The 18,062-nt window shown below is 48.1% G+C and overlaps 1 protein-coding gene and 1 non-coding gene across 6 annotated transcripts in view; both read right to left on the bottom strand.

Annotated features, from left to right (window-relative positions):
* Nucleotides 1-18,062, bottom strand: part of RAP1GAP2 (RAP1 GTPase activating protein 2) — a 190,580-nt gene that overhangs the window by 121,086 nt on the left and 51,432 nt on the right. The window contains exon 1 of one of the 5 annotated variants that reach the window (XM_049636795.1): nt 17,918-18,056. The exons of the other annotated variants lie outside the window; for them this stretch is intronic. Coding sequence (XP_049492752.1) covers nt 17,918-18,024 — 107 coding nt within the window. The 5' untranslated portion in view covers nt 18,025-18,056. Of the gene's footprint in view, nt 1-17,917; nt 18,057-18,062 lie in introns of those variants that run through there. 5 annotated transcript variants of the gene reach the window in all.
* Nucleotides 14,118-14,220, bottom strand: LOC125927704 (U6 spliceosomal RNA). Its single transcript, XR_007459396.1, has one exon. It is a non-coding gene; the product is annotated as a U6 spliceosomal RNA (small nuclear RNA).

Below are 18,062 nucleotides of genomic sequence, written 5' to 3'. Positions count from 1 at the left end.
AAGAAAAGAAAAGAAAAGAAAAGAAAAGAAAAGAAAAGAAAAGAAAAAAAGAAAGAAAGAAAGAAAGAAAGAAAGAAAGAAAGAAAAAGAAAGAAGGAAAGAAAGAAAGAAAGAAAGAAAGAAAGAAAGAAAGAAGGAAGGAAGGAAGAAGGAAGGAAGGAAGGAAGGAAGGAAGGAAGGAAGGAAGGAAAGGAAGGAAGAAAGAAATCACAGGGAACAGATCATGTAGGGCCCATGGCCATGGTAAGAACTTTGGCTTCTACTATGAGGAAACAGGAAGCCATAGAAGGCAGAGTTGTAAGCAGAACAGAGATGTGATCTGACTGACAGATTCAAAGGATCATTCAGACTGCAGTGTTGAAGAACCGTAAGGGGGCAAAGAGTGGCAGGGAGCAGGGAGGCCAGTGAAAAAGTCACCTTGAGGCATCTGGGTGGCTCAGTCAGTTAAGCATCTGACTCTTGATTTCGGCTCAGGTCATGATCTCACGGTTCGTGAGTTTGGGCCCCACATCGGGCTCTGTGCTGGCAGCATGGAGTCTGCCTGGGATTCTCTCTCTCTCTCTCTCTCTGCCCCCTCCCCTGCTTGCATATTCTCTCTCTCTCTCTCTCTCTCTCTCTCTCTCTCTCTCTCTCCCTCTCTCAAAATAAGTAAATAAACTTTAAAAATAAATAAATACAAATCAAAAAATACAAAGTCACCTCAATAACCCAGGGCGAGATTGAATGTGGGCAAGAAGAATACAGAGAAGTCAAGGGTGAGTCCGAGAATTTGGGCTAAGCAAGTGAGATGGTGAAAGCTACCTAAGGGATGAGTAGGGGGCTAGAGAGAGCACAGGAATTTCACTGTAGACCTGCTACATCTGGAATGACTTTCAGACACCCAGGTGAACACCAGGAGGGAGACAGAGAATTCCACAATGCATTGGAAGTCAGGGAAGGAGGAGGCGGTGAACTTGCCGGGAGACAGAGGGGAAGCGGGAGCGGGAGCTTTCACCAGCAAAACGGAGAAAGCATTCTAAGAAGGAGGGACCACTGAGCTGTGTCAAATGACTCTGAGCTGAGGGCAGAAAGGCAGCCGTGTGGCGTCGTGGGGAGCAAAGCCAGAGGTGGTCTTCTGGAAGTTCTGCTGTAAAGGAGAGCGGAGAGCAATAGCTAGAGGCAGATAAGGGGCTGAGGGAGGTCGGGGCTCATTTGTCTGCAATGACTGCCTCATTTTCTCCAGCTTCAAACCTTCCCGCTTGGACCTTTCAGCTAGCTCAGGCTCCGTCCATCTCCGGTCTGAACCTCGGCTGTCCTTTCTCCCTTCTCCTGGCTCACCCCCTTTCCACGGGCAGGTCATTTGTTCTCCAGCTTCCAGCTCAACCACCTGGGGGCCAAAGGGGGAGGCCAAGGTGAAAGTTAAACTCTCCCTGGAAAATGATAAGAACTCATTGTCCCCAGAAAGGAGCTATAAATTTTTCTGAAATTCCGACCATTCCTCCCTTTGAGTCTAGGATGTTTTCAGTCTTCAAGAGGCTTCATTAAAATGCAAAGGTCCCACCTAGCGAGAGGGGAGGTGGTAAGCCTCCTGTGGCCATCCTCCTTTCCTGCAGAGCTAAACTCACAGGGAGGCCCATGTTTTCTGGGCACCACACTTCATCCCAACCTCTCATTCACCCTCAGAATACAGATTCTTTTATTATCCACACTTCACAAATGACTATCCTGAATCTCTGAGAAATTAAACAATTTATGCACAGTCCCAGGGCTACAAAATCACAAAGGCAGGATTTGAACCCAGGCCACTTGACTTCAGAGCTCACATTCCATGGAGTTTTTCTGGTTGGTTATTTTTCTGGCTTTTCCACTTTTTTTTCGGTCTGCTGACTTTTTTTCACTCCTAAAATGGTGGTAAAACATACACAAAATTTACTATTTTGACCATTTTAAAGAATACAGTTCAGGGGCGCCTGGGCAGCTCAGTCGGTTAAGCGTCCGACTTAGGCTCAGATCATGATCTCACAGTTCATAGGTTCAAGCCCCACATCAGGTTCTGTGCTGATAGCTCAGAGCCTGGAGCCTGTTTTGGATTCTGTGTCTCCCTCTCTCTCTTCCCCTCCCCCACTTGCACACTCTCTCTCTCTGTCTCTCTCTCTCTCAAAAAAATAAACACTAAAAAAAAATTTTTTTTAAACACTACAATTCAGCAGCTTTAGGTACATTTGCACTGTGTGCAACAGACACTGACACAGGATTTCTGACTCCCAAACTTGTTGATCACTCCAAAAGGAAATGATCTGTTGATTTTTTAATAATACATTAATGTAGTTCAAAAGCCAAATGTATTAGAAGGTATACGGTGAGGGGCGCCTGGGTGGCTTGGTTGGTTAAGCATCAGATTCTTGATTTCAGCTCAGGCCATGATCTCACAGTTTGTGAGTTCAAGCCCCACCGTCAGGCTCCGCGCTGATAGTGTGGAGCCTGTTTGGGATTCTGTGTGTGTGTGTGTGTGTGTGTGTGTGTGTGTGTGTGTCTGCCCCTCCCCTGCTCACTATCTCTCTCTCTCAAAATAAATAAACAAACAGTTAAAATGTTTATATATACATATATATATATACACATATGTATATATATATATATATATATATATATACACACACATATGTGTATATATATGGTGAAAGGCATTGTCTTATCCTTGTCCCCATGCAGCTCCCCAGCCACCTCATGGAATGGTTTCTACACATCCTTCTGCAGTTTCTTTATGCAAACATAAGCCAACACAAAGATGGAGTCCTATTTTCACCCTTTTTTATACAAAAAAAAAAAAAACAGCATATATTGTACACTCCATCCTGCACCTTGCTTTTCTTTACTCAGAATATCTTGGGAGAACTTTACATTGGACCCTAGAAAGCTTCCCTATTCCTTTTTAAGTCACATGGCATTCCAGGGCATGAATCCAGGTGCCCAGTTCTCTACTGATAGGCATTTGCTTGTTTCCAGCGTTTTGCTGTTTCAAACAATATTGCAGTGAATGACCTTGTACTATATGGTTCCACGCATGTGCAAATATAGATGCGGGATAAATTCTCTAAGGGGGTTCCCTGGGTCAAAGGGACTATACATATGCGTAATGGTGATGGGTGTGGCCAAACTGTACTGCTCATGGGATGCTATCAATTGATCTTTCATTAAATGGGTATGTGAATGAGGGCCCACGTGCCCACTCAAAACACTGTGCTACCCCCCCCCCCCCCAGGGCTGGAACCAATGCCAAAGCAACTTTTGTCTATGGTTTCTGCCTGGCCCAAGTCACTTTTACCCCTTCATCTGATAATGAAACTCCCCACCTTTACTTTAGGGATCTGCTCCTCTCCCAATGGAAAGGACTCTTATGCTCACAATACCACACCAGCCACAGGGATGAGCCCTGACTCAGGCTGGGCCAAGCATAAATCCCCACCCAACCCCCATGTAGAGATTAATGCACAGATGGGCATGTGATCCAAACCAATTGGAACTCCTTGGGGTTTGTCTAAATGGAGCTGGTGGAAAGGAGATTTTTTTTCCCCTCTCTGGAGGAAAAAGCGTTAAAATGTTAAACCCACAGTGGTCTGTAACCATGGTTTCAACATCAGAGGTAGAGATGGCCCAAGAGAATGAAGCCAACACAAAAAGAGACACAGACACAAGAGACAGAGAGGAACAGAGATTGCTCAAGGTCCTGGATCCAGCTGTCCCTGAGGCCCAGCCCTTTCTACAAATGGGTTATGACAGCCAATACATCCCCCTATTTTGTTTGTTTAATTCAACCTGGGCTTCTGACATTTGCCCCCAAGAGTCCTAATACATTATATCTAAAGTATAATCCCTAGTTTGTTATAATATATAGAAACAGATGTAGATGCAGATGTAAATACACTGTGTGGGAGGGTATGTGTTTAGAGGGAAAAAAGACCAGAAAAAAATATATTAAATGTTAATAGTGGTTATCTCTGCAATCCCCCATCTGGGATTGCAGATGATTTTTATTTTAGTCTTTGTACTTTTCTGTGTTTTCCAAATTTTCTGCAAGGAACATGGATTTTAAAAATATAATAAACATTTCTTTTAAAAAAAAATCAGATTGGCAAGAAGCAGCCCAGAAAACGCTCAGAAGAAGGTTCTAAGCCTGTGTGATGGTCAGGAACAGCAGAGATGTCCACCCTGAAGCCTGCTCTCCATGGACAGCACCCCCTGGAATGGCTGCTGCCCAGCTCGCGTCTGGCTGGCAGTCACCGAAGGCATCCATGTTGTGGGCACCAAACCCAAGCCTTCTGTCGTGTGGCCACAGGCTCTGATCTGTGCCCAAAGGTAAGCTCAGAGTCAAGACTCTTCTCTCCACACTCCTACCGGAATCCATGCTGAGCCCCCAGAAGTCCCCACCCACCCACCAGTCCCCTTGGCCTCCAAGGAGAACCCCACAAGACACTGACAAATGCCTGTCCAGGAGTCCACAGCTACAGGAAAGGAAAATGCTGGGATAAAAAGAGAGCTCACACAAGGTGGCCCAGTCTCTCCAGAGCCTTCTCCCTGAGCTGACCTTCCCATCAACACATGACCATTGGAGGAGGGGGATGGGCTTGGACAAGAGAGAGGTCTTGGGGACCGTCAACTTCAGAACCTGTAGAGAAGGGTGGGCTGTGGCTTCCCCAAGGCACTCTGGCCCGAAATGTATTTCAGTGCTCATGGAGACAGGACTAGAGCTCCCCCAACCTGGTTACCCCATCTTCAACCAGGGAAACACTCTCTTTTATCTTTTTTTTACATATGAGGGTCTGAATAAGATGTTTGTTCTCTTACCCCTCTAGCCATTTTCAAGTGTGCAATCCAGAGGCTTTCAGTATTATGCAAGCATCACAGCTGTCCATTTCCAGAATCTTTTCCATCATCCCAAACAGAAATTCTGATCCACTGAACAATAACTCTTCCCCACCACCACCCCGAACCCTGTTAACTCTATTCTATTTTCTGGCTCTCTGCTTTTACCTATTCTCAGTACCTCACATAAGTGAGATCAAGCAAATTTCTGTCCTTCTGGCTTAGTGACTTAGCATAATGTGTTCAGGTTCATCCACGTTGTATCGGAATTCCATTCCATTTTGTGACTGAATAATATTTTGTATGGATATACCACATTTTGTTTATCTAGTCACCTGCTGAAGGACACCTGAGTTGCTTCCACTTTTGGCTGTTCTGAATAATGTTGCTATGAACATGGGTGTGCAGATATCCGTTTGAGTCCCTGCGTTCAGTTCTTTTGGGCATATGTACCTAGAAGTGGAATTGCTGAATAAGAGCTTTGCTTACACAAATAATTCCAGTTAAAGAACAAGTGAAAATCAGTCATTCATTAGAACTAGTCCCATTTCACAGGTAGGGAAACTGAGGGCCACTGTTTGAACACCATGTACATTCAGGATCACATATGGTGCTACTTTCCCTGGGTTTTTCTGTGGGGCTTCAGGCTGCCCCTCTGCCCTGCTGCAGTTACTTCCTTGCTGTCTAGGGGTCCCCACCTCCCATACCCCTGAGATCTCCGCCGGGCCTGAGCTTCCAGCAGGGAGATGGATCATACAGAGCTGCCCCACTCTCAGACAGGACCTTGTGACCAAGAGCATCAATGGCTAGATGGTCAGAGGAAGGAGCAATCTAAATGAAAGGAATCCAGACTTTCTGGGTGGAGAGGCAAATAAGCCCCACAGAGCACCAGCAAAAGAGGATGGGGAAGTATCACTGAACCCCAGAGTTGAGGGCCGACCCCAAGCAAGGTCTGACACAGTCACGCACTGGACTGCCCCAATGTCCGGGATAGACTCTGGGAAGGGGGTGCCCAAGGAATGTGCTTAGTAAGGCTGGGGGGTCCAATATGCTGCATCAGGGAAGAAGAGAGAACACCTCACCCAGCAGAGGCAGAAGGGGGCATCCCTGCATCTGGGAGAGTACCAGCCTCTGCAGCCACCAGCAAAGTAGACAAGATTGAACAGAGACCAACACCAACTAAACCACCGGGGCCAGGAGAGCAGACAGCTGCTGTTTTCTCCTGTCCAGCTTCCATTCCCTGGTCTACTGACAGCAACATACCAAATTTCCTTAGGTGACCCACCCTCCTATTTTCTCAGTCCAGGTGACTCCACCCCTAGAACCGGGGGGGGGGGGGGGCACCTAGACTTGGACCATCAGCATAGCTCATCCCTCTGGCCAAAGTTCAGAGGTGGGCACGTGACCCACCATGTCCAGTATGAGTGGTCCCTGGGACTCCCTCGAAAATCATCAGAAAACAGACTTGCTCTTCCTGTTGGTTGGTATTGCTACACTGGCAGAATGTTAAGCCTGGAATAGCCATCATCTTTCTTTGTGGACAACCTGAGGATGCAGCCAACCCAAAAGAAAGCATAGCTTAGACATGGGGAGAGAGAACCAGTGTCCAGAATACTATTCTAGCCCTGGATCCGGCCGTACCTGAATCTGTCCCCCTTGAACCTTCCAATTACCCAAACCAATACATTTCTCTTTCCCTTTAAGTTCATTAGAATTGGGGTCTGTCACCTGCAACCAAAAGATTCCTGACTCATTTAGCTAAACTGCCAATCAAGAGTCATTTGGGAGGTACCACCTACCACTCCTCCAATATGAAGACCCTCTAGCCCCAAACCCCAATAAATAGCATTACAATAAAACAAAGGTTACAGAGCTCCATTTCAACTGTAATACTAATTATGTTTCTGAGCTAACTAGGGCACCAAACTGCCATGTGAGTTTGGGGGAGGCAGGGAACAGAGAAGCCTAACCTGCCCTTCACTCCTTGGCATTTAACACCAACAAAAATGGCCTGAGGTGACCCTGACAGCCTCATTTCCCACTACTGCCCAATGTGAAATCCACACCACAGTCCAACTGAGTTCTGAACATGTCCACCGCTCTCCTTACCTCCATTCCTTTGTGTACCCTGTCCCATTTAACTAGAATGTACTTCCCTACTCCATCTCTCCCTTCAGAAATTTTGTCCAGTCTCCCTGGCCCACCTCAAATGCCACCAACTCCATGAAGCCTTCCTTGGGGTGGTCCCTCCTTCTTTTGACCTCCAGGATGGAGGTCACCATCTCCTCCAGCACCCACCATCTTCTGTATGGGGTTCACATTACATGTCTGGTCTCTACTTGGAGCACAGGCAGCTTAAGGCAAGGACAGTATCTTATTCTCCTCCAGGATCCTGTTGTCCCATGCCTGGCACACACCTGGCCTTCCACAAACATTGATGGAAGTGACTTGAAACAGCACAAATGAATGCTTGGAACACAATCCATTTATAATCAGGACTGCTGCCTGTGTTTGTGTACTCATGGAGGAGAAAGACAGGGTGAATGCTGCAGAGGTGGGGGAGGTGGGGGCATTTTCCAGAAAAGGGGAAGGAAGGTCAGAGGAACTGCAATGTGGAAGCCAGGTGTCCCTGCTCCCATCACTTCCACCACGGGCTGTGTCCTGCCTCTCCACGGCCATGCCCTTGAGGGACCTTCTCAGCTATCAGTAACTGGCCTTTGTTGATGTCACACTCAAAAGCTCTTCCTGGCACCTTTGAAGATCTAGTTTTCAGACAGCCTGTTTTGGTTACCTCTTGATTTACACACTGTTTCTGTTTCCGTCTTTGCATCTCAAGATTAAATCCTATTAAAATAAATGTTCTATTAAAATACAGATGGAACAGGTAACCCGGGCTCCAGCCCAGACCTTCCCGTTCTCATAGAGAAGCAGAAATCTCTGTTCTAATTAGTGAGGACAGCAGCCAGGAGCCCTTTCAGCTTATGTGAAGCCTGGTAAATCAGTTCCCCCCCTTCTAGGCTCCACTGCCCCCTCCCTTGCCCCAGCTCAGGCCCAGTATTCAAAAGGCGCCCAGCTGCCCAAGAGACCAATCCAGTCTCTTCCTTAAAAACTAATGAGAATGTGTGAAGGTGCTACAGTTCTTAATGTTTTGAAGCATCTTCATACACCTGGAATGCATTTCGTGTACCTGAGCGCATCACCGTCCACTTCATACACCGCGAAAGTCAAGGGCGGAGGGGTCAAGTAACTCAGCCACGGTCACCTTGAAACTGGTGACAGGAGAAGAGGCATAGAATTTGGCATCAGGCAGTTCTGGACTGGAATCCCAGCTCTGCTGTACAAGCTGAGTGACACTGGAAATGTCACCCCTTTGGAACCTCAGCTTTCTTCTCTATGAAAAATGGAGATGATGATAGGAAGTGTGTTGCAGAGAATGAAATGCGACAAGTGGGCCCACAGTGCCAGCCTAGTGCCATGCCCAGAGCAGAGGCAACATGAGCTCCCGGTCCAGTCCCTTCTCTTAGGATTCCTGAGTTTTTATACTGTAATACATAGCCTCCCATAATTGCTGTCATTTTATTTGGGGGTAATTAGGGAGGGAAAGGTGGGGAGGAACATCTAAAGACAATGAACAGTGGCCTTTCTGCAGCCCATCTCCTGCAGGGACCCTCATTTCCAATCACACTGGACCTGCCCAAAACCAAAGGAAGCCCAAAGGGCATGCAGGGCTGGGACGTGGCCCCCAGCCGCCCCCCACCCCTGAGCCTCCTGCCTCCCCCACTCTACATCCAATCCCTCAGCTGTGGAGGAGGTAGCACAGGTGTGGCCAGGGATGGGTACAAAGGTGAGCAGAAAGGGACCAGCCCTATACTGAGCAGGCTGCTGCCAGTTTAGCTGTGATGCAGGAAGGCAGGCCCACCAATGTTGCCAAAGCTTCTGATTTCTCCAGAGAAGACTGAAAAAAAAAAAAAAAAAAAAAAAAACAAAAAAAAAAAAACAAAAAAAACGTGCAACATGGAACCTTCCAATTTTAAAATATCAGCTTCAAAGGGAAAAACACATGTGGGCCTAACAAAGCCCCTGGAGAATGGGCGAGGCTTTGCACCTTCGCTGTGCCCTGCTGTATCCCCAGCATCGAGAACAGTGTCTGGCACACAGTAGAGGCTTCACGAGGTTCAAGGAATCTGCAGGGGCCATTTCCAACCTCTACCTCAGGCACCTGGCAAACTTCCAGGCGTCAGGGTGGAGTCCCTGACGGGTGCAGTCCCGCTATCTGTAGACAAGACAGTGTGGTTTTAGAGCACGTGACGGTGAGAAATGAGGGGAGGTCCTGACTCCACCCCTCGGAGGGATCTGTCCTGTAAACCAGGTGAGAGTCGTACCTTGTGTGGGGGCCGTTTCAAGTCGTCTCATACCCTGAGAGTAAACACTTACGACAACAGCCAGCCCCCCGACTCCACCACACTCATCCAGTGTGGCTGGTCAAGATCCTCACAGTAAAGAAAGAGAAAAGCAGGGGAGGGGGGCTCTAATCAACAGAGGGGCTCCCTTCTGCCTTTGGAGAAGTGGACTAACCCTGAGGCCTGGCAGGGTCAGCACCGCCCCCACCCCCCCACCGGAGGGCTCCGGGAAGGACTTGGCTAGAGTTCCAGCCTTCATGAAACAGTGTGTTCATAACTGATAAGCTTAAAAGCAAGTGACAATTTTTCAACCCACCCTTGCTCCAAGGGCAGTGAATAAACACAGCATCGGCTCCAGGTTCCCACTGAGTGTGTCTAGAAGGGGAGGAGAAGGTGAAACCAAGCTTACTCATCCCTAGAAATCAGAGTGGATTCTCTGACACCTTCTTCTTCGGGGCTGAACTAGGACGCCCCACTTAGAAATCCCAACTCAGGAAATCCTACATATGCTCTTCCCTTTATTCTGGGTGTCCAGGCTACCCAGGTACCCCACATACAAGGCAATGGACCTGACTCCACATTAATTACAAGTGGACTGTGGGGACGCGAGAAGGAGCCTGCTGGGGTGCAGGAAAGTTCGGCGGCTTCACGTGGGTGGTATCTCTACAGGTGAATACATATGTGGAAATTAACTGAGCCGTGCCCTGAGATCTGTACACTCACTGTATGTATGTTACACTTGCATGCATTCACAGTAACAGCCGTGGCCGTGCGTATTAGGCACCTCGCAGAAGCCAGGCACTGCGGTAGTGCTCATCCCGGGTTCCAAATAACACAGCAGTGAAGACCACCGCCTCTGGACCTCAACAGACCAGGGTTAAAATCCCTGTTCCTCCACCTCTGATTCTGGCCCCAGCATGCTCCTCAAACTCTGAGCCTCTGTCCCTCTACCGGAAAATAAAGAGAATAACTCGTAGAATTAAGACAGGTATGTAAGCCTAGCCCACAGCAAGCCTCAAAAGATGTTGGCTCGCTACAACCATCCAACCTTCAACCACCCCAGGACCCTGGTGTTTTGGGCCCACTTGAACATTTGAGAAATGTGCCCGCTTCCTTCCAACGGCGCTCCCCAAACGGCAGGCATTTCCACAGCATCTTCTCAATTTTCTCCCAGATCCATGTACCACCTGACTGTTACTTTTCTTAACACTTTTCTTCAAATTGATCGCAATTTTTTACTTAAACAAATTTACTTTTTAAAAATGTTATGTAACCATCATACATGGAAAACCAGTATCACTTGCCAGAACTCACTTTTTTTAAAAATAGCAACTAAAATAAAAAGCATTTGTCCACCTGAGATCATCTTGCCTACCTCATTTACTTTTTATGGATTCAAGAGGGAAGGAAACTCAGTTTGTGGGGCGGACGTGGGGTAGGGAGGGCAAGAGGGCCTCATCTGCTTAAAACGACTGAGACATTTCCTGAGCCCTTCAGCAGCCCCCGTCTGCACAGAAGTGATTTTCGTTGGTGTAACCAAACGGGCTTGGCAGGCCCTGTATTTGGCAACATCCTGGTAACCAGCCATCTGTGTACCACACGGGCTCCAAAGAGATAAAGCTGCATTTAGAAAAAATATATATTCACTAATGGCGGGTGTTCACTAATTCAGACACCCACTGGCCCCTCTCTGGCATGAATGAAGGGAGCCCTCCTCTGCCTACCAGACAGCAGCTCCAGCACCCGAGATCTAGGAACTCAGTGTCAGGACAGGCCCGGGGCCCGGCCCCGGCTTCAGGACTGAGCCTGGACCCTCGCATCTGTGGGTCCCCAAACCACGCAGGGGCAGGAAACGAGTCAGAAGAGTAATAACAACACTCCTCCTGTGCACATAATCTGTTACATTTATGTTCAAACGCTCTTCCCAAGGGAAATGAAGGAGAGGGAAGAGGACATTCCCCAATCTCAGCCAAGAGAAGGCATCTTGAAATCTGTGTCAGAGGGCACACTGCAGTCCTACGAGGACCCCGGGGAATAGGCAATGGGCATATTTCTTCTGGGGAGTCAGTGAATCTCGTAAGCACCCATTCATTCATTCAGCAAATACTTACTAAGCACCTCCTATTGGGGCAATGGGGGCCCCGGGGTGAAAAAGGCAAAGTCCCTGCTGTTAGAGAGCTCATATTCTAGGAGTGGGAATAGTCAATAAATTGTTTATTACATAATATCAGTTAATGATAAGTGCCATGGAGGAAATAAATCAGGGCAAAGCAATAATGGTTGGAGTAAGCTGCTTAGATCAGATGGTCAGGGGAGTCCTTTTAGAAGAGATGACATTTGGGGCACCTTGGGTGGCTCAGTCAGTTGAGCATCCAACTTTGGCTCAGATCATGATCTCACGGTTCATGAGTTCAAGCCCCACATTGGGCTCGCTGCTGACAGCACAGAGCCCACTTTGGATCCTCTGTCCCCCTCTTTCTGCCCCTCCCCCACTTGTACTCTCCCAAAAATAAATATAAAAAAAGAGAGAGGACATTTGAGCTGACACCCAACAATGAGGAAGCACCACTCAATTAAGTCACCATAAACAGCATGTGTAAAGGGCCTGGGGTAGGAACAAGCATGGCATGTTCCAGAAACAGAAAGGCCTTTGCAGCAGAAATACAGTGACCGCCGTGAGTGAGAGGGAAACTGGTAGTGAGATCAGAGAACCAGGCAGGGGATGCAGGCCCAGCTTCAGAGTTTGGACTTCATTTAAATTACAATGAGAAGCCTATGGAGAGATTTCTACCTTGGAGAGACTTGATTTTACTTTAAGTTTTAAAACTCCACTCTGGCCACCATAAGAATGGACAAGGAGGACAAGAAGCAGGGACACCAAATGGGAGATTAAAACAGTGGCTCCAAAGGAATTAAAAACCTTGGGACGTCTGGATGGCTCAAACAGTTGAGCATCCAAATTCGACTCAGGTCATGATCTCACCATTCCTGAGTTTGAGCCCCATGTTGGGCTTTGCACTGACAGCCTGTTTCAGATTCTCTGTCTCCCTCTCTCTGCCCCTCCCGTGCTTGCTCTCTCTCTCAAAATTAAACATTAAAAAAAAAAAAAACACCTCATTTCTGCCTCAAATTCTCTCCCTTAACTCTACGAGTCTAACTTCTCACACACTCAGTGAGTCTTAAAATGTGAAGCTGGTAAAGGGAGATGTTTGTTCTTTAAAGCAATAACAGCCAACCAAGTGGCATTCAAACATCAGACAAGAGAGGGCAAGTAACAGGCCCTTCCACAAAGGGCAGGACCCAGCCACCTCCTGAGAAGAGAACAAGCAGCCATCTGTTCTGGGGCCAGGGAGCAGATCGGCTCCCGCCTGTGCCCCTTCCAGCCCTGGGACTTCGGGACTCCAAGGCCAGGACTCCTGCACACTCCACAGGCTCAGACCCCAAATCCAGCCAGCTCGTGGGTCTGTCACACGCTCTCCCATGGCAGACACAGTATCCTCCACACCAGCCTTCAAACTCCAAGGACAAAATCAATTAACAGCTGCCAACGTCACTAAAACAGACAATTAGACAAACTCCAAAGCGCGGTCTTGCCCAAAAAACAAACAAACAAATGTGATAGAACCTCTAAAACTCAATATCGACTTACAGTGTCATAGGGAACAGCAGAACATGTTAAATGACACCAGGAGATACCATCCACAAAATCCTGGCTCCCCAAAATAATTAAGTTTCTCGAATAAAGAAATTATAAAGATGTGGTGCCTGGGTGGCTCAGTTGGTTAAGCGTCCAACTTCAGCTCAGGTCATGATCTCATCGTTCAAGAGTTAGAGCCCCGCATCAGGCTCTGCACTGACCACTTGGAGCCCACTTCGGATCCTCTGTCTCCCTCTCTCTCTGCTTTCTCTTTCTCTCTCTCTCTCTCTCTCTCTCTCTCTCTCTCAAAAATAAAAATATATTTTTAAAAAAACCCAAAAAAAGAAATTATAAAGAAAAAAAAGTTGGAAGAGAAAACTTATAAAGTGATATATCACCAATTACACTGGATTTTTTCAACCCTGACTCAAAAAAATTTTGAAAAACTTTTATGAGACAAATAGGGGAATCTGAGCACTAATTCAATATGATACTAAGGAATCACTGTTGGATGCAGCATCTGGGTGGCTCAGTTGGTTAAGCATCCGACTTCAGCTCAGGTCATGATCTGGCCAGTGCATGGGTTCAAGCCCCACATAGGGCTCCATGCTGACAGCTCAGAGCCTGGAACCTGCTTCGGATTCTGTGTCTCCCTCTCTCTCTGCCCCTCCCCACTTGCATGCACGCCCTCTCTCTCTCAAAAATAAACATTAAAAAAAATTTGTTTAAGAAATTACTGTTAACTTAGGGAATACAATAATAGTAGTGTTTGTTTTCTTGCAAGAATTTTTAATTTTTTTAATGTTTATTTATTTTTGAGAGAGAGAGAGAGCATGAGCAGGGGAGAGGCAGAGAGAGAGAGAGAGGGAGACAAAGAATCTGAAGCAGGCTCCAGGCTCCTAGCTGTCAGCACAGAGACCAACACGGGGCTTGAACTCACAGACCACGAGATCATGACCTGAGCCAAAGTCAGACGCTCAACCGACTGAGCCACCCAGGCACCCCTATTTCCTTACAAGATTTCTTATCTTTAAGATGTATACTGAAATAATTAAGAATGAAATGATACCATGATGGGATTTATTTCAAAATAATCTTGTGGGGAATTGGGGGGGAGGGGGGGCAAATAAATGAAACAAGATTGGCCATGAGTTCATGATGGCTCAAAATGGGTATCATATTACTTTTCTCTCTACTTTTGTGCATGCATGAAAATTCCCACAATAAAAAGTTAAAAAAAAAAAAACAAAAACAAAAAAGCTAGGGATGAACTTCTTGTGCGGAGGCCATGCTAATCTTCTCTGTATCGGTCCAGTTTTAGCATATGTGGTACCAAAGCAAGCTCGGGAAGAACTTTTTCTCTAATAACCTAAGCAGGAATAACCCACTAGACATTACACCCCACAACAGAGGGATCAAATTCATTAGATTCCCTGTTATGCCTCCCAGAGCCTGCCATGAGTGGTTTGCTGAATAATGAGGGAATTCCTGTTTTCCTCCTCACAAACCCCATGGTGGGAGTTGTCTCAAAATAACTACCCCCCCCATCAGAAGTAGATGCCTTTTCATTTATGCTAACTGACCGCTCTCCAGTTCAGAATATCACTCCCGAGTCCACACAACTTTATCCATACCATTTGGAACATATATATTTTGATTCTATTTTTCTACCTTAATCCTTCCCATCAGAGATACCTGTTTTCCCCCTCAGAGGAAAGCACTCTCCCCGCCCATCCACTTCTATGACCAAGGCAGTGCTCTGGACCTTACCCTGATCTGCCACAACCACAAGAAAGCAGGATCTGAAAATCAAAGCACTTTAAAGGTGCTCTCCACTACAGTGATCTCCAAAAATGCCATCTGCAAGAAAGGCTTCATTCAGGTGCCTCGTTGGAACCATGCTCAAATCAGTCCCCCTCGAAAACACACCATTGCCTTTGCAGGATCCCAGGGGATGGAGTCCCTGGAAGATGGTCAGAAATGCAGAACCTCCAGGTTATCCCACAACCCCCATAGAGAGTTGTCAAGTCAAGGTTGATGAGCACCACAGCCACTTCTCCAGGAGGCAAACTGAGGCTGGGCTTTCAACATAGTTCTCAGGACCTACCAAGAGTAACCTGGAGTCTCCTGGTTCTGGGCCCATTTGGGATACCTGTATCATTACCATCTTCCCTGGTGCACCTGCTGCCCCCAATATGCAATACATTTCCAGGTAGCCTGCAGAGGGCAGGAAGATGACAAAGACAATGGGGCCATCACTGCAAGGCCACACAGGACCACTCTACCCCTTAAGGCCAACAGCCAGGAGTGTTATCTGCATGAGTCTGTCAATTAAAGGTGCTAGGAAGATTGATGGATGGATGGATCAAGCCTTCTGGGAAGGATGAAGAAGGGGTCTTAGATGAGAGCAGAGAGGAATCAGGGACTCAGCAATTAAACACCCAGCCTGGAGTCTGGGGAGCACATAAGAGGTTGGCAGCTGCAGCCTGTTCCAGCGCACCCCCTATCCACCCCACCCCCACCCCCACCCCCACCCCCACCCCCATGGCTGGTGCCCACAGAGGAAGGTTCAATAGCGAGCACTGCACTGATTTCAGATGCTTAAAGACAAAGAAACTCCAGATTACAGCAAGGGAAACAAAGGTCATTTAGCACCAACACGAAATCAATCCCTCTCTCTCCTTGGGTAAGTTAAGTCTGTGGCCAAAGCAATCAGGATGACAGAAGCAACAGCAGAATAGGACGAAGGCGAGGGCTGGGAGGGCCTCAACGTCTGCTGCATTGCAGGGAAGGGCACAGTGCATCCAAGAGGAAGGACAAGATACCATGAGCCTAAGGCATCCTCACCCCTGGCCAGTCCTTCCCTGTGCCTCACTGCACCTGGCTGCCCCCCCGCCCCGGGCCCATGCATGGCTGGCCTTGACTACTGGTGGGGCTGTCACCAGTAGACATCTTACCTTGGTTTCCAGGAGCACAAGCCCAGAGAGAAGCGAATGGGAACGGTTCCACTCAAACCCCTTCATCCTCATGGAGCACTTCATACCTTTGAGATGCACCTTCACCCACATTATCTCACTTAAGCCTTTTGCATGGACACAGAAACAGGCTCAGGGAGATTACATCTATACTATCACGTCACAGTCAGTGGATAAGTGGGGACCGTGCAGTCACTTTTCCACCCTACCACATGCTCTATACTCAGAAATAGGAACTGGCCTGATGGTCTGATGCAGCTGCCTGTCTATCAAGCACATCATCCTTCTCATTCCTCCAAACAGACTCCCTTGTCTCAGAACAGCCATTCCGCATCCCTCTGACTTTAGAAGGCTGGCTTATTCATCCCCCCATTACATATAAAATGCTGAAAGACAGGGAATGGAAGAGAACCAAAGTAGGGGGAAATGGGGCCCAGACCTAGAGCACTGGGCTCCAGAGTCCCACTGGTAGCTTTTTCTGCTAGCCAGGTTTATCCCAGACACCAGCCATTCCCTACATCACCTGCAGGACTTCTGCCACATTCTATACCCTTTGTACTATAGCTGTTTCTATTAAACGGACTCGTTCTTGTGACTTAATACATTTAAAGTGATGCCTTATATCACCACCACAAAGAAGAAAATCAGTACCACTGACCATAACTGGGAGCGAAGCCTAAAAATAAATAGCACAGAAACAACCTAAATTGTAGGCAGGCACTGTTCTCCACTTAGAGGCCCAGAGCCAGAGGTCTGCTTTCCCTTTGTTATGAAACAGAGATTAGCAAGTGTTAAAAAGGTGTTAAAGCCAGACTAGCACCAACCTGAAAGTTTCCCCTTAAAGAAATCACACGGATTAGTAGAGAACTGAAAAGGGAAGATCCTTCTCACTAGGTGACTCAATGTTATCTCATGCCTGCCCACCTAAAGTCATCTCACTGGAGAGTTACCTTATCCTGTGGGAAACATCCAATCAGACTGAATCGTAGGAAGGGGGGCAAGAGGAACAGGAGTCAACCACATCACAGGGGCAACCAATGCCAGCTCCTGGGAGTGCTCCAATCCATTGCCCCCCACCACCACCACCCCAAGGCACACCCGGCTTCTGGGCAAGCCCAAGGGTCACCTGTCACCACCCAGGTGTCTCTGGCTCCACTGCCCTTGTCTCACCCCTTGGCTAACGGCAGAGCACAGCACTAACCCCTCCAAACTCCTCTGCAAATCCAGATCCAGCAGAGCCACTGGAGCCACCCCAAATTCTCACAACACTTCTATGGACAGTCAGTTCTGACGACCCCCAGTTGCTGAGAAGCTTTGGACAGTGGAGGGAGTCTGTGCCAGACTGTGTAAGCACCTCCCTGAGGTCTTGCGGGCATCAAGCCTGCAGCAAGGGACTGGAGCCCAGGAAGCTGCCCCAGAAGCTCCTTTGCCCCAAACGCCACCTCTTAACCCATAGGTCATCCAGAGTATCTCTGAAATAGCTCGAGAGAACTATTTTCAACATCCAGGAGCAAACAATTAGTAAACTCAAGAAAGGTGAAGAGTCAAAGAGAAAAATCCAAAGAAGGGGGGAGGAGGCTGTCAAGCAACCTCCAAACTTGCTCCTGGCCTGCCGGCACTGTGCGCAAAAGGCAAGCAGATCCTGGCCTGGCGGGCACCTCGCGGGCTCAGCCAAGTTGCAAGAGAACCAAATGGCGCGGTGAGATACTTGGGCTCAGCCAGGGACTGTCACCCGGGTCGGATCAATGCTGCTCACTGCAGGCTTCCGAAAGGGCGCCCAATGCCGGGAATGGGGACGAAACACTGGGTGCCCCTCTGTGGATGATGGAGCCCGAAGGGCCCTCCCAGCCGCCCTCCGACCCAGCCAATGTCCTGCTTGGGCTTTCCCCCAACAGCCAGTGTCCAGGGCGACGCTCCTGAGTCGCTCCCCCGACGGCGCACGGAGCAGAGGTTTTTCCCAACCAACTCAGGGCCAAAGGCCCTTTTGTAAAAGTCCACCCCAAAGAAAACGGGGATTTAGCATGAGAGTGGAGGAAAGGGGAGGCGGCACTGCCAGGCTTTACCTTTTCTCTTTATTCTGTTTTCTGGATTTGTGCAGGAGTCCGATGAGCACCACGGCGGCGCGGATCCCTGCCTTTCGGCAATGCATCCTCCCCGCAGGCTGGGACATGGCGAGGCCGCCGGCGGTGCCCGGCCGCGCCCTCGCCC

Source organism: Panthera uncia, chromosome E1 (assembly GCF_023721935.1).
Source record: "Panthera uncia isolate 11264 chromosome E1, Puncia_PCG_1.0, whole genome shotgun sequence".
In the NCBI taxonomy this organism is placed as follows: Eukaryota; Metazoa; Chordata; class Mammalia; order Carnivora; family Felidae; genus Panthera; species Panthera uncia.
This window is presented reverse-complemented; position numbering and strand designations above follow the sequence as displayed.